This window comes from Maylandia zebra, linkage group LG2, assembly GCF_041146795.1.
Source record: "Maylandia zebra isolate NMK-2024a linkage group LG2, Mzebra_GT3a, whole genome shotgun sequence".
NCBI classification, from domain to species: domain Eukaryota; kingdom Metazoa; phylum Chordata; class Actinopteri; order Cichliformes; family Cichlidae; genus Maylandia; species Maylandia zebra.
Genome location: NC_135168.1, coordinates 10,408,474 through 10,431,093, shown reverse-complemented (window position 1 = coordinate 10,431,093; position 22,620 = coordinate 10,408,474). Strand labels below are relative to the sequence as shown.

At 41.4% G+C, this 22,620-nt stretch overlaps 1 protein-coding gene across 1 annotated transcript; it reads right to left on the bottom strand.

The window, feature by feature from the left end:
• Positions 1-6,855: 6,855 nt before the first annotated feature.
• LOC112432487 (protein NLRC3-like) lies at positions 6,856-21,461 on the bottom strand. Its single transcript, XM_076876786.1, has 6 exons — positions 21,373-21,461; positions 11,153-11,282; positions 10,796-10,897; positions 9,728-9,806; positions 9,380-9,566; positions 6,856-9,251 (listed from the first exon to the last, which is right to left on the bottom strand). The coding sequence occupies exons 2-6, from the start codon at positions 11,269-11,271 to the stop codon at positions 7,447-7,449; spliced, it is 2,292 nt and encodes a 763-aa protein (XP_076732901.1). The 5' UTR covers positions 11,272-11,282; positions 21,373-21,461; the 3' UTR covers positions 6,856-7,446.
• Positions 21,462-22,620: the final 1,159 nt, after the last annotated feature.

The following is a 22,620-nucleotide window of genomic DNA, read 5'->3' as shown; positions in this document are numbered from 1 at the left end:
CTGCAAATTCATCTTGAAATATGTAGGTACCTCACACGTACAGCTGCAGCCATCTCAGCCATTTATCACTGTGGCTGCCAAGTGGCTGCCACTTCACAAGCGCATGGCACAACATAGAAGAGCCACCTCCACAGGACAAGACTCAGCAGTCCATCTGCATCTTAAGGATAAAGGACACTCTTTCGAGGATGCTAATGTTCACATTTTGGGCAGAGAGGACAGATGGTTTGAAAGAGGAGTGAAAGAAGCCATCTATGTCCACTGTGAGCGACCATCTTTGAACAGAGGCGGGGTTTACGACACCAACTCTCTGCCATCTATAATCCAGTTTTGAGATCCTTCCCAGACGCCTTAACGCCCACTCACATCCTGGGCCATCTGACCTCAGGAATTCGCATGATAAGGTGGGGCCAGGTTTCACAATGAACTCACCCGAAACTGGCTGATTGGGGCCCACACCCAGTTTCACACCTTGGCTCAGGTGATTAGAGGATCATCAGGGGGTCCTTTTGTCCCTCTGTGGGGGGAAACTCCCACTAGGTTTATATCTGGGACTCTCCACCATTTGACCTTAGAACTGAAGAAGCTTCTCGGATGAGAGGTGAAACGTCTTCAAGTAACTTAAAGAAGTCCAGACGCTTTTCTTTGCAAGCTCCTTTGACTACGATGACCTGGATGACTGAGAACCTTCACAGACATAAGGTGAATGTGACAAACAAAGCGCCTTCTTGTTCTCTGTGATAATGTAAAGTTATTAATGAAAAAACAAACGAGTAAAAAACGGATTGGAAACATGTCTTCAATCAAAACTCGACAAAAACAAAGAAACAGCCTCACTTCTCTGCGACGCTCCCTAAAAATGACGTTACGTGTTACGTACCAGAGATTTCTATACAGCCCTTTATCAAGCCGAGAGAAAGTGACGCAAAACCCTCCAACTAATAACGACTAGCAGAGAGGCTCAGCTGAGTGTAGTTACCTGGTTTGCAGACGCATACAGACGTTTCCTGTCCTCTCGGACGCAGCTGTGATAGAACATGTGGTGCATTACCGCCACCAACTGGCTTGGAGTGAGGACCGGAAATCGCTCATGCCAAATCAAAAAAAAAAAACATAAAGAAAGATTAAGTGAAGAGATAAATGAATACATTAAATCAAGAAGAAAAAAACCCACCACCGGACATATACATCTTCATATCCTTCTGTACAAATGAGTTTGTTTTAGAAACTGAAAAAAGCCACAAAACCTTCACATCTAGAAATCCTTTGCAGTAAAACTTGTTTTTTGGCAGGTTCCACAGGTTTTGAATCAGTTTTCTTCTTTATTCCTGATAATTTTGACAATGAAAAAGAACATGTTCTATAGGGCTTTGGAGTTGACGTCACGCCGCAATGCATTGTGGGAGCGCGGCACCATTTTCGAGGTCTACGAATCAAAACAAACACACTGTGTTGGAACGACGATTACAAGATGCTTAAAAGCAGCTCAAAAGAGAACGGACTGTATAGAGACCGATTGCGTCCAGAGGCGAAGCGGCGGTACTTGCAGAAAATAGCGTGCAGTGGAAATGTGGACCCGTATGAAATACGGCCGTGGAGTAGAAACCCTGAAGACGTAGCCTGACATATTCTCGTACCTTATCTGTGGAGTCAGCGCGTACAAGTCGTCATTCAAACAAAGGTAAGTCAGCTCGAGTACTGCGTGTGAAATGCGTTTGATTTCCCTGCAAACATTCACATTAGTGCAGCATAAATTCATTCATGAGGGGAAATTACAGTGAGAACATGTGGAGGCTGTTAGAGGGAGAAGATAGTGAGTTCAGTGCAGGGCTGTGCAGAGAGGTTTAAAGGGGCGGGTGCTCAAAGTTAAAAAGGGGCACATTGAACCAGGCTGAATAACAACAACACACATTCATCAAGAATCTAATATGGGAAGGGCAGGGCTGTGTTGGTCCGAGACTGTAGACATTAAAAAGTCCACAGGAGAGATGGTAGCTGATTAAACAAGTGTCATGAGATAATAACAAAATGCAAAGATTGGTGACAGCGCTTGGAACCATAAGGCAACAAAAAACTATGTAAAAAAAAAAAAAAAAAAAAAAAAAAAAAAAAAAATATATATATATATATATATATATATATATATATATATATATATATATATATATACACACAGTGGGGCAAAAAAGTATTTAGTCAGCCACCGATTGTGCAAGTTCCCCCACTTAAAATGATGACAGAGGTCAGTAATTTGCACCAGAGGTACACTTCAACTGTGAGAGACAGAATGTGAAAAAAAAATCCATGAATCCACATGGTAGGATTTGTAAAGAATTTATCCGTAAATCAGGGTGGAAAATAAGTATTTGGTCAATAACAAAAATACAACTCAATACTTTGTAACATAACCTTTGTTGGCAATAACAGAGGTCAAACGTTTACTATAGGTCTTTACCAGGTTTGCACACACAGTAGCTGGTATTTTGGCCCATTAGCACTTTTAATTCTTACTCTTATTTTTATTTTTTCATGTCTATTTAAACGTAATTTATAACAGTATGTTTGCACTGAAGCACCGTAGCAATTTCCTAATGTTGTAAACCTGCTCAACATTTTGGCAATAAAACCCTTTCTGATTCTGATTCTGATTTCCAGTAGAAATGGGCTGACATATCCTGAGCATAACCATGTATAATATCCACGGAAGTTAAAAAGAGGTGCTTTGCAACATTAAACTGCAGTGTGCAGTACGTATTTTTCGGACCATAACGTGCACGGGATTATAAGGCACATTAAGCGAAACAAAGCAGTCAGATAAATCAAACTTTATTAAACTCATTCTTCTTGCTTCCTCCACTTCTGTACCATTGATTCATTAATGTTGAATTCTCTGGCAGCTGCTCTATTCCCATGTTGTTGCAGTATATTAATGACTAACCTCGTATTGTGGATGGATTATCTCAGTTGTTCTCCTGACTGAAGTTTGGTCCGTTTACAGCATCCTGCCATGCGATTGCATTTGTCTCTAACCATGAGGAACCTTCACGTTAACTTTTATAAGTGGAAAAAAGTGTTAGTGTTCGTCCTCCAGCTTCACTGTTTATGTTATGCTAACATAGCTGTGTCGCTAGCGATCACGTAGCACATAATTATATACCAGCTAGCCCAACTTCAGTAACCCTACAAACGTCACTGCTGTTTAGTTTCCTGTCTTCATTTATGTTGGAAGTGATAGCAGAGCTGTACGTTTGATTTTTTTCAGAAATCTCTCAGTCAGAACATGCAATATCATGCTTAGGTAACTAGCGAAACTAGCGAGCTAACTTCCGCTAGCTTCCTGCTAACTTCTAACTCCGTTAAATGTAATAAATTTTGTTTTCATGGATGCCTGGAAGTTAAACTTCATAGTTACACCTGGTAAAGCAGCAATGCTGATCGTTTTATTAAAGATGAAAGAATTTAGACAGTTTTTAACTTTCAGTGATGCTGCAGTGTTGTTTGACCTGAAGCATACGGAGTTTAGGACCCAGATTACTCCCAGATTTAAGAGCATCTTAGTCCGACAAATACGACAATAATGACGGCCGCTTGCATGTTTTGCAAAAAAAATGTGCTTTGTCGTGTATCCGATGGACAAACACCAAACCAGTTCCACATCACTGAAGTTGCACCATTTTTACAAACCAATTCTGGTTCATCTGTTTCACTCAACAATCGGCCATGTGCGTATGAAAACAAAGGCACTGCGCATGCGCGTTTTACTCATATTCTATCGCGATATTTCATTTTCCTATCGTTGCCTAACATTATACCAGTATTACCGTGAACGGTATAATATGGCCCAGCCCTAGTATCTTGACAAAATTTTATCCCATTCATTAAACTGTTTCTGGTTAATTTCTATTGGTAATGTTTGAAATAAATATAATAATTTAGGAAGAATATTAATTTTAATTGAGTCTATTCTCAAATATAAACTTAAATATGGAATTAGATTCCATCTCGCTATATGTTCCTTGATTTTTTTCTGTATTGGTAAATAATTTCGTTCTAATAGTTCTGTAAGATCCTTAGGTATTATGACTCCTAGATTTTTAAAGTACTCTGTTTGCCATGCTAATTGATACTTATTTTTAATTTCTTCTGATGGAATATAGTTGTACTTAAGCAATTGTGTTTTACTCATATTAACCCTATATCCAGATAGTCGACCAAAGTATTCAAATGATTGCATTAATTTAGGTAAAGAGTTTGATGGTTGACCCAAAAATATTAAAATATCATCTGCATAGCAGGCTAATTTATGCTCCTTTTCATGGATATTAATACCTTCTACTTCTTTATTTTGTCTTATATATTGAGCCAATGGTTCCAGATATAACGCAAATAATAATGGTGAGCACGCACAGCCCTGCCTTGTTCCTCTTTGCAGCTTAATACTATTTGATAGGTAGCCATTAATTTTAATCCTTGCCGTAGGGTTATCATAAAGTGCCTGTATTGTCTTAATTATATTTTCGTGAAAGCCAAATGTATGCAAGACTCGGTAAAGAAAGTTCCAATTAACTGAATCGAATGATTTTTCTGCATCGATACTGATTACCATTGCTTCTATTTTATTCTTTTGAATATGATTAATAATTTGTAATGTCCGTCGTACATCTTGTATTTGGCGCTCTCGAATAAAACCTGTTTGATCGTTATGAATTAGATTAGGTAAGAACTTTTCTAATCGTCGAGCCATGATAGATGTAAACAGCTTGTAATCTGTATTAAGAACAGATATTGGTCTATATGACGCACATTCTAATTTATCCTTGTTTTCTTTTGGGATGGCAGAGATAATTGCTTCTTTGCAGCTAGCAGCACGGACATTCACAGCAGCAAAGGGTTCTTGCTGATCTGAGCTGGCTTGGCCCTGGCTTATTGAAGATTAAAGAAAGCGGAATCAGCTGTTCAAAACCCACAAGGCTGCCCGCTGTGACTGAAACAATGGGACGGGTCGTGACTTCTCAAAATGGGCTCATTGAACGCAGCACGGATAAGATCTTGAAGAAGCTCATGGTGGTCGTGAGTTCTCAGACTTTGCTCTTTGAGCGCAAAACCCATAACCTCTCGGAGAAGCTCGTGGCTCTCCAACGGGAGATTGAGAGACGAGTGACGGACTGTTAGATCAGTTGTGAAATTGACATGCAGTTGTTCGCACCAAAGAAAGCCACCATCATCTCATGCGGCTAACATACCGGCGCCAGCTGTGGTCTCAAGGCTGGAGCTGAACAAATCTCACCCTGATAACAGACGGTGTTTAGACTGTTCCTTCCCATCCTAAGCATGCTTATCCCCTCCCGGTGCAGACGGTGGGTCGAGGGGACCAGCGCAAATGCTGCAGGCCCGGATGCGCTGTCTACACCGGCTGTCTCTCACCTTTTACCCATCCCTGTTGCTTGTCATGTGTTTCTATGGCGCATTAAGAGTTTTCATGTGCTCTGCGCTAAGGTCATTTTTTTTGTCTGTTCTCAAACTGATCTCCCTGTTGGAGCTCAGTCTGGGAGGAGTTCTTTTGTCTCCTCATCTTTCCTGATGTTGTGCATTTTCTGCTGTTCGGTTCTGGGTCGCTGCTCTAGCGGCTGACCGGCCAGCTACCTAGCCTGACCCGTCTCCCCAATATGATGTTTGTGTATTGTATGTATGGTTGGCAAGGTCAGTATCCTAATTGCCCCTTGAAAATAAATACAGTGTTCTGAATCTGAATCTGAAAAGATTACAGAAGACGACTCTGTTCAGTAAATATTACGCTCATGCTGTCACGAAATACCAAAGGTAGGTAAAACTCTGGTTGTTGCAGCCATCCAGTATGACATGCTTTGTACTGTTCTGCTGCAGTTTGTGACACCTGGTTGATGAGTTGTGAAGGATGATGAAACAAACACTTCACTCAATGTTTGTCTTCTAAACTGGATGTAATTTGGGCAGCCGATAGTTTTTCTTAATCTATCCCAGCTGCAAATAGGAACACAACAAATAAATAACTTTACCCACTTGGATCCTTATCATTCAAGATTGTGAAAAGATTCTCTACTCAGAGAATACTGGTGATTTTAGATGAGAGAGATGGAAGCTGATGAAGGGGAAAGAGTTTTCACAACTTGAGGCCTTTTGTCTTCACTGTATAGGACAAAGAAGACAGGAAGGGAGGGAGAAGTGAGGAGAATAACACAGGAAATGGTCTTGGGCAGACTCAAACCAGGCCCTGGAGTCACGACTCTAACCTTCAGTGCATGGGTCACCTGCTCAGCCAGGTAAGCTACAGCAGTCAGCAGTGTGTGAGTTAATTTGAAGACAATGATGACTATAAGTCAGGTAAAAAAAATACTATCATCAACCAACAAGGGGAAAACAGTGAGCTTGAATGACCAAGCTTTGACCAAGGGTGGCTCACTCCTCGGTCTTCTTGCCCAAGGAGTGAACCACCCTGCATGGCTATCAATGTGGTGCAACCAAGGCCATCATATGGTACAGGCCATCCAGCTGATTTTTAACTTTTCGTCCCAGATACCACCTTAGAAATCATCTAGATTAGGATATGTTGGCTGTTCTAGATCCAATCACAACAAACAGAGAGCTGCTGTGTGTCCAAGGTGAACAGGAAGAATATATACATGCATAAAGTCAATAAAGTCCGAAGGTTTGCTTTAGACTGTGCTGCAGTTTATCATCAAAGACAAACAGGCACCATGCTGCCAACAAATGGCATCAAGTCTGACTTGAGGTTTTTTGATCTTTTTTTTAAAATCAAGATTAAATTTTATAGCAACCACAGCAGAGATGACCAGGGAAGCTGTGCTTGAGGGGATATAGCTACAACAGCTGGTTTCAGACTGAAGATGAACTGAGGTGCTGCACCCAAGTCTGCAGGTTCAGGGAGGGACAAACATCTGCTGCAACCAGATTGGAGTGAGAGGAGAGAGCAGGCCAACAACAACAAAGAAACAACAAACACACTGTGGAAGACCGAAGCAGAGTTTAGTTTAAAGTGGAACTAAGGATGTTTCTCTGGCTGCCAGGATTCACTGAGTAATTCAAATGCTTTCTTTAATGCAGGACCCACCATGCATGTAAAAGCAAGTGTTTCACCAACATTTGTGACTAAAATAGACCTGCAGTAGAAATGTATCTAGGAGCATGCATGTGAATATAAAGTATCACAACATCAGGCACATGCAGCCTAAGTGTTTAAACAAAGACTGATAACATAACAGCAGCAGTGATGATCAGAGTTTATGGTGAATCCAGCGTCTCGAGTTCTGGAGGCATCAAAGAGGTCACAGTTGTATTGGAGAAATCCCAAAACTTTAGGATACAAATTCATACAAAGACAGAAAGCCTGGTGAAATAAATTACTGACACAGTTGGATGTTAAAAGTAAAGACATGAGTACAAATGTACTCACAGAGCTTTGTTGGAGGCTTTGACCACTGGCAGCAGCCTCAGAAGAGCCTCCTCTGAAGCAGAGTATTTCTTCAGGTCAAACACATCCAGATCTTCTTCTGATGACAGTAAGATGAAGACCAGAGCTGACCACTGAGCAGGAGACAGTTCACCTGTGGAGAGACGTCCTGATCTCAGGGACTGTTGGATCTCCTCCACTAGAGAACGATCATTCAGTTCATTCAGACAGTGAAACAGATTGATGCTTTTCTCTGCAGACAGATTCTCACTGAGCTTCTTCTTGATATACTGGACTGTTTCCTGATTGGTCTGTGAGCTACTTCCTGTCTGTGACATCAGACCTCGTAGGAGAGTCTGATTGGTCTGCAGTGAAAGACCCAGGAGGAAGCGGAGGAACAAGTCCAGGTGTCCATTTGGACTCTGTAAGGCCTTGGTCACAGCACTCTGGTGGAGAGATTGTAGGTTTGGTTTGCTAATTAACTTAGACAACATCGAGATTCTCTGTTGTTCTTCCAGCAGATTGAGTCCAGAGTTGCTGAAGGTCAGATGGACATGAAGAGCAGCCAGAAACTCCTGAACACTCAGATGGATGAAGCAGAACACCTTGTCCTGGTACAGTCCTCTCTCCTCTTTAAAGATCTGTGTGAACACTCCTGAGAACACTGAGGCTGCTCTGATATCGATGCCACACTCTGTCAGGTCTGATTCATAGAAGATCAGGTTTCCTTTCTGCAGCTGATCAAAAGACAGTTTTCCCAGAGACTCCATCATCTTCCTGCTCTCTGGACTCCAGTGTGGATCTGTCTCAGCTCCTCCATCATACTTGACCTTCTTCACTTTGGCCTGAACCACCAGGAAGTGGATGTACATCTCAGTCAGGGTCTTGGGCAGCTGTCCTCCCTCTCTGGTTTCCAGCACATCCTCCAGAACTGTAGCAGTGATCCAGCAGAAGACTGGGATGTGACACATGATGTGGAGGCTTCGTGATGTCTTGATGTGGGAGATGATCCTGCTGGCCTGCTCCTCATCTCTGAATCTCTTCCTGAAGTACTCCTCCTTCTGTGGGTCAGTGAACCCTCTGACCTCTGTCACCATGCCAACACAGTCAGGAGGGATCTGATTGGCTGCTGCAGGTCGTGTGGTTATCCAGAGGCGAGCAGAGGGAAGCAGTTTCCCCCTGATGAGGTTTATCAGCAGCACATCCACTGAGGTGGACTTTCTAGGGTCAGTTAGGATTGTAGTTTTGTGGAAGTCCAGAGGAAGTCGACACTCATCCAGACCATCAAAGATGAACACAACCTGGAAGTCTTCAAAGCTGCAGATTCCTGCTTCTTTGGTTTCAGTAAAGAAGTGATGAACAAGTCCCACCAAGCTGAACTTTTCCTCTTTCAGCACATTCAGCTCTCTGAAAGTGAATGGAAATATGAACTGGATGTCCTGGTTGGCTTTGTCTTCAGCCCAGTCCAGGCTGTATTTCTGTGTTAAGACTGTTTTCCCAATGCCAGCCACTCCCTTTGTCAGCACTGTTCTGATTGGTTCATCTCTTCCAGGTGAGGCTTTAAAGATGTCTTCTTGTCTGATGGTTGTTTCAGGTCTGTCTGGTTTCCTGGATGCTGTTTCAATCTGTCTGACCTCATGTTCATCATTGACCTCTGCAGTCCCTCCCTCTGTGATGTAGAGCTCTGTGTAGATTTGATTCAGGAGGGTTGGGCTTCCTGCTTTAGCGATGCCCTCAAACACACACTGGAACTTCTTCTTCAGGGTGGATTTAAGGTTACGATGACAAACTGCAGCTTGAAGTTCTGAATGAGGAGAAAAATAAACACTCAATTCCAAAAAGAACTAATCTTTAAAACATGTTGTTCCATCTTCCATCTCTGGAAAATGTTCATTTATCCAGCAGCTTAAATCTTTAGATAAATCCTCTTACTGCTCTGCAGACGGTCAGCCAGCTCCTCCTGCTTCATTCTCCTCAGGAAGTCCACTGTGATCTTCACAAATGCCTCTCTGCTGCTGCTCCTCTGACTCTCAAAGCATTCTGGGTAATCTGGACTCAGAACCTTCTGGATCTTCTTCAGCTCGTTCTTCACAAAAGTGATGATGTTGTCCTCCAGCAGCTGGAACAGAATATTTATGAATGAGCCAATCAGACTGAAATCATGGAGCCAAACATCAGATCCATATTGGACACACTGACGATCCACTGGTCTACAAAGAGCAGCATGGAGATGACTGTGAACAGAACAGATGTAACAGTAGTTGTTGTACATGTACAGACCATAAATATGGAGTCCAGCTGTGTTTGATGCTGCTGGGCAGACTGACCACTGGGAACCTCTGAGCTCTGCTGGTCCACTCTGTGGAGGAACCATGAAGGATTAGATCAACACAGGATAAAGATCCAGGAGTTTCTGCTCAAATAACTTCATCTGAATCAAGTCTGTCAAGTTTTAAACTCTCAGATTGTGAACATATCAGTAATTTTCAGTCTGTTTTCATGGACGTCCTTTCAGTGGTGATGTCAGGGATGATTTTGAAGAAGCTCATCAAACTGAACCATCAGCAGATCACTGCTCCAAAACCAGAACATGATCCGAGTCTCCCTCCACCACCAGAACACCAGCTTTACTAACGTGGTAGATCAGTGTAGTACAGATCAATAACTGATGAGTCATTTGATCAAAATCACTGAGTGCTTCACGTCTGACCCTCTGATGCTTCTGTAGACATTTTGCATATTTAATGAATGTCTGACAGTTTTACATTCATTCTATGAACACAGTGGAAATGTTGTGTTATAGTCTCCATGTTGTTTCCAGCATCATAAATTCTTAAGTTCAGAAAATTCGATTCTTTCTTCACAGCTGAAAAACAACATTTATTCTCTATTGAAATCTGCATCGTCCACTCCAAAGGTCACAATCTGAAGGTAACATCTGGTTTTGTTCCCTGTGGTTAACTCTGAGCATCAGTATGGTGGGATTTATCCACTACATCCACACCACTGTGGTTCAGTGTTGTCCTGATGGAGTAACAGCAGCCAGTATGATCCAGGCTTTAGCTGCTGGGTCTCTGTGTGACCTCTCAGACTGTTTAACAGATCAGACACAAAGAGAATCAGAGCAGCTCTGTTCTTTAAAGACAAACATGAACCCACTCAGGTCACACTTTCCCCACAGATATGAGCATCACTGTCCTCAAACAGCAAATGACCAAGTCGAACATTTGGATCTTTTCTCTTTCATTCTTTTCTTTTTAATGAATCTTTGTAACAATCTGAGGATGTTTCAGGTCATATTTATCCAGGAAACACAAACATGTAAAGGAGTCATCACAGCTCTCTGACCTCGTTGCTCCAGGTTCACCACTGAAGTTTGGAACGTCGCCTTTGGACCAGTCACTCCTCACAGACGGACAGCTGGACCCTGCAGACTGTGACCTCTGACCTCTGCAGACACAAACATGATTGAAGCAGCTGTGATCACACAGACTGCAGATAATGCAGCTGTTTCCTGTCAGTAACATCCTCTTAGATTAGAGTTCAGCTTTTTACAGGAAAACTGGACAAAACTGATTTTTGTTACAAACTCATTTTCATTTCCTCTCAGCTCACAAACACAGTCAGACAATCAACCAGAGTCAACACTGATTATAATGTCAGTGCAGAATTATTTCTGTTACTCAGTGAGTTCAGCTCTCTGACCTCGTTGCTCCAGGTTCACCACTGAAGTCTGGCTGTTGACCTTTGGACCGGTCACTCCTCACAGACGGACAGCTGGACCCTGCAGACTCTGCTCTGTCCTCCTCTTCCTCCATCATCATCTTCAGTCAGTCTGAGAGGTAAACCACAAACACTCAGTGAGTTCACATTAACAGGAGGAACTGAGTTACAGTCGCGGACCTCTGACCTGTCATGTGACCTAGAAACCAGGTCACATGATTCACATCAGCTCACACACACTTTCTACCTGCAGAGGAAACACAAATCATTCATGTGCATCAACTGAAATCCTCCTTTCCATCATGTGTGCTGTCCAAATATATTTTTAGGGTGGCTGTAGCTCAGGTGGAAGAGCAGGTCAGCCACTAATCAGAAGGTCGGTGGTTTGATCCCAGGCTGCTTCCTTGCTGCATGCCAAATATCCTTTGGCAAGATACTAACCCCATGTTTGCCTACTGGTGGTGGTCAGAGGGTCCGGTGGCGCCAGTGTCCGGCAGCCTCGCCTCTGTCAGTGTGCCCCAGGGCAGCTGTGGCTACAATGTAGCTTGCCATCGCCAGTGTGTGAATGTGTGTGTGAATGGGTGAATGACTGAATGTAGTGTAAAGCGCTATACAAATGCAGGCCATTTACCATCAGCTGCTTCTTTCCTGCTTCATCTCAGTGTCAGCTGAATGCAGTCAGACAGCAGTGTGAGGCAGAGGAAGCTGCCATCAGCTGCTCTGCTATCAGGCCACTAGATGGAGCCTGAAGCACACACGATGCATTCACTGACACACACTGATTCACTATTAATAAGAAAAATTAGAAGTGACAGTTTGTTTCTGTACTTGTGTTGATGTTGTGTTGACGTTGTGGAATGTTTCCTCTGTCAGTGCGCCCCAGGGTGGCTGTGGCTACAATGTAGCTGCCATCACCAGTGTGTGAATGGGTGGATGACTGGATGTGTAAAGTGCTTTGGGGTCCTTTGGGACTAGTAAAGCGCTGTACAAATACAGGCCATTTACCATTATCTGATTAAGTCAGTCTAAATATCAAACCCAACAACCTTTGTATTGTTGTCATAATTACTTCCTGTTGAAGCAGATCCAATATTTGTAATGAAGGGATTTTTAAACAGATAACGTCAGCATGTTTAATTCAGTTCTACACTACATTCAATTCAATTTTATTTATATAGCGCCAAATCACAACAAAAGTCACCTCAAGGCGCTTCATAGATATGCATGCATACACAGCAAATCCAGCATGTCCAAATTAACACTGTCGGATTTGATTTCAACACTATTAAAGTGTCTATATGGGTCCACACCAGAGAGTGTTAATTTAACTCTTTTTGGAGAGTTGGTACGTTAACTCTGATTTAGTGTTAAACACCAAATCTGTCTGGAGTTGATAATTTAACACTTGGTGTTAAGAGTTTATATATTAACTCTCAAAGAGTATTTTAGTTTAACTACGTAAGAGTTATCTTCTAATTCATTCTAAAAAGCGGGAATTTTACTGTTCTGAACTTCTAGAAATTTCTTTTGGAAATAAACATTTACTAAAAAGATGCAATGGTTTTTGAAAAACATTTATTCTGAACTGTGCACCACAATTTCAAAACATTTTCTGAAAGATGTAACAGTATACATGTTCTCACTTTCATTAGAATTTTGTTTATCAAAAGGTCTGACATGGTAAATGCAAATAACAGCATTCTCATCACTTATTTCTTCAATACAATATGCATGTCCTTCATTCATCCCTTTGTGGAACTTCAACGCACTTCTGCTCTCCCCCATATTCCATCTTCACAAGCATATCCTGTGTGGAGATTGAATAAAAATTAGTTGACAGTAATTAATGGCACAAATAATCCAGTAAACAATTGCAGCACAGTTAAAAAAAAAAAGGAATCCTCTTTGAGCCATTACTTGTGTAAAGTATTTTCCCAAAAGACAAAGACACAGGCAACAGGTAATACTGAACTAAATGTAAAACCTCAACCTTTTTAATTTTTACCTAAACCGTGTGCACAAAACTCTGGAGGGATCTATGCTAACGTAGAACCCAGTCAGGACGTCTGCTACTGCTGTTTGCTCGTTTTTTTTATGGGCGATCGTTTTCAGGCTTCAAGTAGCACCATTATACCAACATTTCACATTCTAGACATTGTTTTAGGTGTATTTGACCAAAAGTTTGACTGAAAATTCACATGCAAGCTTTTTTCAAGGCTGTGGTATTTGCCCGCAAACAATACCTTTCAGCTAGCTAAAACAGAATATTATGCTATCAGCGAGCAACATGGCTAATGCCTTTCACACAGCTTTGTCTCAACTCCAAAGAGCCACAGAAGTAAAAGCTAATAACAATTGAAACAATCTTTGAAAAAATGACTTACCAAGCATGGCAAACAACTCAAATATGTAGAGCAAAATGTTCTGAAACGGCTTCACTTCAGCTTCGATTGGAGCCGTGCTGGGGGCGGAGTCTGTGAATTTACTCTGTTGGTGTCATAGCCCCTCTAGGAGTTCAGAGTTAAGAGGTCAAGAGTTAATGTTTCCATTGTAACACCTCCAGATTTGAAATAGAAACACTCATTTTTAACACTCGATTTTAACTACTATCATTTTACACCTCAGAGTTACATTAAAAGAATGTGACTCTGCTTAGAGTAAAATTAACTCTACTTTTGCAAGGAGACTATTAACACCAAAAAATTTAACACTTTTGAATTTGCTGTGTATGGTGCAGTAATTATAAAGACCCCTGACCTCCAACAGCTGTTGACACAGTAACTGTTATGGTCAAACAGATGTGTCCACCTCGCAGCAGTTACTGTGGAACAGCAGCTGAGCTCATTCTGCAGTCAGTGTGTCAGTGAGAGCAGCAGCTCCACCTCCTCCACAGACTGATGGAGGCAGGAAAATCAGTGTACTCAGTTCTGTGAAATACTGTAAATGCAGTTTCTTTTACTGTTTATGTACAAACTGAACTTTGAGTCTCACTTCAGATTGGATTTAAGTGTGTGTGTCACACCTTTATGTGTTACTCCAAAAAAAAAAAAAAAAAAGCCGTCTGACTGCTCAGACTGAGTCAGGGTAAAGTTCACATGCTGATTTGCTCTGTTCGGGTTCTTCTTCTTGCTTTTCTTAAAAGTACTGCAGTACATTACTAAGTTACTCACTAGATTAAGTAGTGTGTTGTTATATTCTGTTCCTCAGACCAAGAGTCTATGAACCAACTGTTCTTAGACATTTTTAGATCTGGGCCCTATTTCAGGAAGCCGTTTTAATGCAAACTCTGAGTAAGTATACCCTGAGTTAACGAAAACTCTGGGTTTTCAGTTTCACAAAGCGAGTTTAGATTAATCCTGAGTGAGTTACTATGACGACACACTCCGTGAAGCTAACCTGCCCCCTAGCAGGTTTACTTCAACTAACCCTGACGTTCTCCGCCTCTGTGTCGGAAACCTGACTGTAGGAAGTGTCAGACATGGCGTGCCCCTTCCTTGAAGAGCCAGTAGATGTTGAAGCCCAAATTCTCCGCAGAGCTGTCCGCCGGGAGAGAGTGATTAGAGCGCGTTTGGACATTTTATCATTTCCTGATGATTTTCTGTGTGAACGTCACCGTTTGTCAGCACAATCTATAATTTATTTGAATAACATCCTCAGGCCTAATATTGCTCATGTGACACATCGCGGACATCCTCTCAGTTCATTACATATTATTTGTACCGCACTCCGTTTCTTTGCAAACGGGAGCTTTCTGTATAATATTGGTGACGCTGAGCACGTTTCCAAGGCTACCGTCTGTCGGGCAGTCAGGAATGTTACAGTTGCACTGAAACGTCTCCTGTACTCGTCTGTGGTGTTCCCCGGTCCCAGACCCACAAGATTTATCAAAGAGGGATGCCACAAAATTGCAGGTAGCAGGATGAACAAAACTTAATTCATGATGTGGTGATACTTGAACTACTACTTAAATTGCACATTTATTTTCACGGTTCCCAGGCGTGATTGGCTGTACAGATGGCACTCACATTCCAATTATTGCTCCTTCAGTAAATGAAGGAGACTATGTGAACAGGAAGTCTTTCCACAGCATTAATGTGCAGGTACATAGTTCCCTGTAGCATTTCAAACTAACAAATTATTTCATCATAGTAATGGATGCTAATTTGTGTTCTCTGCACTGTGAAGATCATATGTGATGCTGCCAACATTATGACAAATGTGGAAGCCAAGTGGCCAGGCTCTGTGAGTGGTGGTGGTGGAGGACCCCCACCTGTTTTTCGGGCCTCCGCTTTTTTTCTGTTGGCTATAACGGGTCACATTTGAGCATACAGAGTAAGCAAATATGTACTTGTAATGTGCTCAGATAATTTCAATAAGTGCTTACAGAAAGAAAGTTAATGTAGCCTCTAACTGCAATTGATTTACATGGGACAAACAGACCAAGCACTATGGCTCATAATACAATTACACCTTACCTGTTTGGACTATATTTTTATATTTCATTTTTACTTGCTGCCAGGAACGTTTGGGGCCTGTTGGGTTGCACTTGTGCTCACATCATGTCACGAAATAAAATGTATAAAATACAAAATGAAATATAATAAAATAACGTGTTAAATGGGTGGAAATCCCTAGATCAATGTTTACATTAACACTCACGCATTGACTCTGTCGGCTATGTTTTGCCATGCATGCTCCCTTTCTTTTGCAGCTGAGGCTGTGTTACTTTTTTTTGCAAAATTTGCATGTTATCGGCATATGCTGCCATCAGAATTTCGGCGTCAAGCGCTGTGAAATACATTGACCGCGCCTTCTTTCCCTCCGTCTCCATGGTGACTCGCTTAATCTGTGCTCCACTAATCAGGGCTTTATGTATCCTCGTGCGCGCGCTTAACTTGGGGTTAAAGCAACTCCGCGTTGATTGAACTACTTGTTATCAGCCTTTCTGAAACCGAATATTCCGAGTTGGACAGTTCGGGGTTACTCAACCCTGAGTATCGTTTTTCACTCTGAGTTTTCTAAACCGGCTTCCTGAAATAGGGCCCTGGGCTCTAAAAATCTGCTTATTGGCTCTCAGCTATAGTTAAGCAAGATGTCTTTGGTGAATTGAGGCTGTTTTATACAAGCTAAAGACACTGACTTATTCTTCACTCAGATATGCTGTGACATTCAAATGTTACAATGTTTTTATTCTGGGACTACAGGAATGATTTTATATGATTCAAAGTTCAAAACAATCCTTTCTATCCTCTCTGTCACTTAGCCCAGTTCATCCTGTCTGGAAGCCTTTTGAAGCCTCCTTTAAGTCCGGCCTTTCCACTGAATCTGCTGATGGAGACACCATCTCCTCCACCTGCAGCTGTGGAGGTTCAGAGAAATAAATCTAACCTAGAGGTATATCTCTATATCTACAAAAGAAAGAAAGAAAAGTGAATCAAACAGATTTTCTCTTTTGTTATTGGAAACATTGGAAACAATATCAGTCTACAAGAGAACAAAGGTCCCCGCAGGATGTCTCTGTTTGGGAAATACTCCAGTCATCCCCCTGAACCTGGTTAGTGACCTGAATCAGTGCTTTTTCCATGAATCCTACCGATGCTACCATGAAAACATGTTCAGCTTGTGTTTGAAGATGACTCACATGCTGACATTAGATACAGAAGAACTGAGAACATAAAGGGAGCAGCTTATTGAGGGAAACCCAAAAAAGCAGAACACAAGCAGCTCTGTCCTCTGTCTCACATCATGTTCATGAGGAGAGAAAAAGCCCCTAAAGTTCCTAAAGACAAACTGTTATAGGAGGAAACAAAGCAAACTTACAGCCGTCCTGGAAGGAGGCAGGACTCCACCTGAAGCTTAGCACAGGGGGGGAGGAGGCAGATTTTCAGAAGAGTTTCTGACAGTTTAACTTCGTGATGTCAGATTTAATCTTGTCTCATTTGTTACGTTCCCCTGAGGGGTCTAGGTGGTGAGGGGGAAGTAACTAGTGATGGGTCGTTCGCGAACGAAATGGCTCTTAGAGCCGACTCTTTGACATGAACGACGAGAGCCGGCTCCTTATCGCGAGCCGTCACGTGTTTTTTTTTTTTTTCTTTCTCTCACCCTCTCTCTCGCACTTTTTTTCCGCTTCACTCTGCACGCGAGCCTTGTGCTTTATGCTGGGCAGAGGGGGGAGGGGCGGTAGTTACACTCAGTAACTCAGGAACAGAGCCAGAGAGAGAGAAAGAGAGGCAGGGACAACAACGTCACATTAGAAAGGTATAGTAATCATCCACAACTATTTTCGGTTGCAGATGATAAAGGATTCAGAAAGTGCGGATTCATGCAGGCCCATATGACAGAGAATGTGCATCTTCTTTTTGTTTTCATATTATAATTTATATTAATTGTGTTGTGTTTTGCAGTGTTTTGTGTTGTTTTCACTTTAAATTTGTAAAAGGAAACAGCTGAAAATTTAAATAGTTAAAAGTTGAAATGTGAATAGTTGATTTTTGTATTATATGATTTATTACATTTTATGTGGCGTGAATAAACAAAAGTATATTTACAGTGGTCCCTAGAGACAAAGCACATACAAACTTCAAATCACGTACGAACTCTGAAGCATGTACAAACTCCAAAACACGTAAAAACACGTACAAACTCCAAAACACGTACAAACTCAGAAACACGTAAAAACTCAGAAACACGTAAAAACTCAGAAACACGTAAAAACTCAGAAGCACGTAAAAACTCAAAACACGTAAAAACTCAGAAGCACGTAAAAACTCAAAACACGTACAAAAGACAACAGACGTGCTCCAGGATGCTGGGCGCAGTGTTGAGCTTTTGTTATCTTGTGGCTACACAAGCCAGCAAGTACCAACGACCGGATTTGGTGTGTGGTAGTAACAGGTAAATGAACTTTTTTTTTTAATTATTTGAATATATTTGAGTGCCTGTGTATAAATACACAAACAATACACACATGCTTTCAATTGTGTAATTTAAGTGATCTAGTAGCTCTGCTTTGGAAGTTCAGTTCATGCTAGAAATGTGTTTTGGAGTTTGTACGTGTTTTGTCTCTCGGGGCCACCGCATATATTTATATATAAACATATATAAATAAAACCACTTTTTTTTACATTAGTAATTCCTTTTGTGCATAATTTTATATTATTGTGAATAATAAATTAATTAAAGCAACAAAACAACCTGAAGAGCCGGTTGGGAGCCGAAAGATCCGGCTCTTTTTAGTGAGTCGAGCCGAAAGAGCCGGCTCTAAAAAGAGCCGGAAATCCCATCACTAGAAGTAACAAAAAGTGTCCGGGTCAGAAAAAGGAGACAAGAAGGCAAAGGGGTTAAATTAAAGAGTTTTATTAAAGTAGCTCAACTAAATGAGACGGACAAGCCGCTATCACCATTTAAGAAAACAAACAAAACTCAGGCGTTGGTCAATAAAGTAAAATGTAAGCCAGAAAGAAAGAGAGCAGCTCACTAGCTGTAACCACTCACATGGCACTCTGGCCCAGAGCTCACCTTTCCCTGGGATTAAATACTTTTGATTACTGACGAGAGTCAGCTGTGTAAAAGGGAAAGCTGGCACCTCAGGCAGAAGCCATTGAAGGACACTCCCACACAGGCACCTTCAGGAGGAGGCCCTGCTAGGGCCGTAACACATTTCTGTTTTTCCACTGAGCAGGTTCAGCTTTTATTAAAATAAATATGTCTTTCTCTAAATTCTAAATTATCAGTAATGTTCCCTGAGAAATCAACATTTCTTGGTTCTGATACAAGAATGTCGTTTTCATGGCCGCCATTCATGTGACCCAAAGTGTTTCTAATCTCTGGAGAACCGAGGTTTTACTGGTGCTCCTGAATGCAGCATAAGAAGCAATTTTCCACAGTTTCATGTGACATGAACACAGACGGATGACGTGTCTGTGTCAGTCTTTTTCTTTTGAAACAAACTTTATTGAGACCTATGAACAGTCCAACACCTATGAATGAAATTTAGAGGATTCAAAGAAATATTGATAAAAGTTCTCGGAGCTGCTGTGCAAATATTTTTAACTCACTATGGAAACTCCTGGTTTCAAACTTTAAGCTTTTTTGCTCAAGCAGTTGAACAGAAATAATATTAAACTATAACAGTACTGATATACAGTGATCCCCTCAAAAATAAACACAGAGATATGAAACTTCTGTCCATTCTGCCATTAAAACGGTAAAATAGATCCACTGATCTGATTTTTTTACTGTTTATGAAGAATAAGCAAATATATTATAAGATGATGAGGTGAGAAAAAATGCTCAGAATCACTCGTTTGTATTCAAATGTCAGAGTTAGTGTTCATCTGTTGCTCTCCTACACGTCACTATAAAGTTTAATCTTCTAAAAGTCAAAGTTTGAGTTCATATTCACTGCAGTTTAGTACAATATCTACATGTTAACGTTTGTTTGTGCTAAACTGTTCATTTGTTCCGTTTCATAATAAAATATATAAACATCTGTAACATCTGCACTTTAATATCTGGTATTTTGTACAGACAGAAGACAAAAGGTTTACTTTAGTATTAAAATATGAGTCCCGTACAAATCAAATATGTATATATAAAACTTAAAACTGATTTTTTTCAAACTTTTTTCCTCACCAGGAAAAAAGAAAAACTTTTTTCACGTCAAAGCTCAACATCTGACTTACTATTAATATAAAAACCGTGACTGAAGCATCTTTAAATGTTCCGATTTATTAACAGTGTTTTAAACTTAATACAGTAACTTTTGTTCAGTCTGAGAAATGTAAAACATGTTTTATCCTCCATCTTTGTTTCAGTGTGAACAGTCTGAGCGGACAGTTCGTGATATTTTTAACAGAGGCCGACCTGCTGAATCAAATTTGTTTTAAAAAACAAAGTCCTCTGCTGTCCCTCCACCTGCTGCCTCTGAACACAAAGGGTGAGAACTTTAAATTAACACTGTGGCAGATATGTAACCATCTTTAAATGATCTCACTGACTTACAGACAAATGAAGGAAGACGTCTGTGGTGGCTGAAACCTCCACCCGAAACATATCCACAGACAGCAAGGTTTTGTAGTTTTGTAATTTTTAATTAGTTTTTATTTCCATTTCTTTTACACTTTGTGTTTTTAATTCTGTTTAGTTTCAGTTAGTTTCCACGGTGAGTTTACTTGTCCATCATAGGGCGAGAGGCAGGGTACACGCTGGACAGGTCGCCAGTCTGTCGCAGGGCCAACACACAGGGACAGACAACCATTCGCACTCACACCTAGTGGCAATTTGGATTATCCAATTAACCTATCCCCACAAGCTGCATGTCTTTGGACGGTGGGAGGAAGCCGGAGTACCCGGAGGGAACCCACGCAAACACGGGGAGAACATGCAAACTCCACACAGAAAGACCCCGGCCTGATGGTGGAATTGAACTCAGGACCTTCTTGCTGTGCGGCAACAGTGCTAACCACCGTGCCACTGTGCTTACTTGTTTCAGTTTATATTTGATTTTTTATTTATTATATATTTACGGGGTCAGAGGCTGGACTGACGTAGATTAATGCAGATTTTATGATAAAAACTGAACTTTTTGAAAGCAGTGACTCAGTCTTTTTTTTAGCCAAACTAACAACACTAACAGGCCATTTCCTGTAAAATGTTAATCAGTTTTACAAAATCATTTCATTGATCATTCTCAATAATTTAGTTTTAGTTTGTGTGTGCAGTTTTTATTTCTACTTTAACTTTTTTCAGATCTAGCTGTAGTTCTAAGTTGAGTTTCAGTTTCGTGTGTTTTGTAACACTTCTTCCTGTTGGAGAGGAGCCAACAGTTTGTGACGCAGTATTTTTAAGACCGACATGTTGAGCCTGTATCTAACACACATCTATACGAAGTATTCATTTACAAAGTGCGCTCTCTGTCTCCTGCTGTGCGTGTAAATAAAAACATCCGGAGCTCAGCGGCTCTCCGGTTGAGCTCAGGCCACATTCAGTGTGTTTAGTCTGATTCCCGGACTCTGATCACACAAGGCCAGAAAATGGCAGAGACACTCGGCCTTGTTGGAAAACATTACACACTGACTTTAATGGAGAGACCGGAAATACAAACACACACAGTTTGTTGTGTGAAGAAATCAAACACGAGCTGAACAAACAGTAAAGTTCCTAAAGACAAACTGTTAAAGGAGGAAACAAAGCAAACTTACAGTTTCTTCACACACCAACAACAAGCTCCACTCCACACCTGGACACTAAACACGGACACACAGGTGAGCTGCTTCCTGGAAGGAGGCGGGGCTCCACCTGAAACTCAGCACAGGTGGGAGGGGCTCAGCTCTGTGTGTGCTGATGTGTTAACTTTAAAAATATGCCGTCTGACTGCTCAGACTGAGTCAGAGTAAAGTTCACATGCTGACGTGTGGAGACATGAAACCTTGTTGTAGCTGCAGGTGTGAACACACTGATCCCAGATCAGCTCTGCTGTATTTGTAACATGAACATTTCTGCTGCAAAGCTTCAAATGTTCAGCATGTTTCTCTGTTTCCAGTCTATAGATCCAGTCACACTTTCTACCTTCACCTGTGCAGTAAAGACTGAGAGCAGAGCTGAAAGCAAGCGTCCAATCAGTGAGCAGCATCAACACCTGAGCTTCATTCAGACTCTGTTATTGAAGATGTTGTTGGTACAAAGTTCATCTGCTGCTCACATGAATCCATGAAAGATTTATTTCACTGAATGTTTCTTCAAAGCTCATTTCAACCTGTTGAAGTCATGAATGAAAGTGCAGACTGAGAGTGGATCACATGATGTTTGAGGTGTGTCATGTGACATGTTCAGTATTGTCACACATGTCTAGATTGTCCCTGATATCATAACTGCTCAAACACTGATGATTATATTTGAAGAATTATTCCTGATGGCAGCAAAGTTTGAATGGAGCTCTCTGTCTGTGCTGATTTGTCGCCCTCTGGAGGTCAAAGCACAAACTGCATGATGTCACTGTAACCACCACAGAGACAGGAAGTGTTTTTATGACTGAAACACTGAAATGATGCTAACGGCTGTCGTTAGGCTCACTGACAGCAGTGCTGATGTGTTCATGTCAAACACTGGCTCAGGTCAGACTCCTTCATCCTTCTCCAGCGTGAGGCCGCCCTCAGACCCACAGGAGCTCTGACCTTTGACCTCCTGACCCTAACCATTTTAGTCTTGTTGCATCTGCAAATCCATCCAAACTGTAGCCGAGCAAAAGAAGCTGGAAGTTGTTCTATGAATGATGTTGTTGAAGGAGCTTGGAAAGAAAAGCAAATAAGTACAAATAAGTAACTGAAGACACGTGTGGTCTGCAGATGTCGATGTACATGGATGTACATGGAGTTTAATGTGCAAAATGAACTTAGTGTGCAAAGTGACCTGATGTGCAAACTGCAGTTTGAGGTCGGTCAGCTGTTCAG

Bases quoted from the DNA above. Each gene is read 5' to 3' on its own strand.
- LOC112432487 (XM_076876786.1), bottom strand. From the start codon at position 11,271: ATGATGATGGAGGAAGAGGAGGACAGAGCAGAGTCTGCAGGGTCCAGC. The intron at 10,898-11,152 runs GTCAGAGAGCTG...TTGTGTCTGCAG, and splicing joins GGTGAACCTGGAGCAACGAG to AGGTCAGAGGTCACAGTCTG. The intron at 9,252-9,379 runs GTAAGAGGATTT...CTCCTCATTCAG, and splicing joins GGCTGACCGTCTGCAGAGCA to AACTTCAAGCTGCAGTTTGT.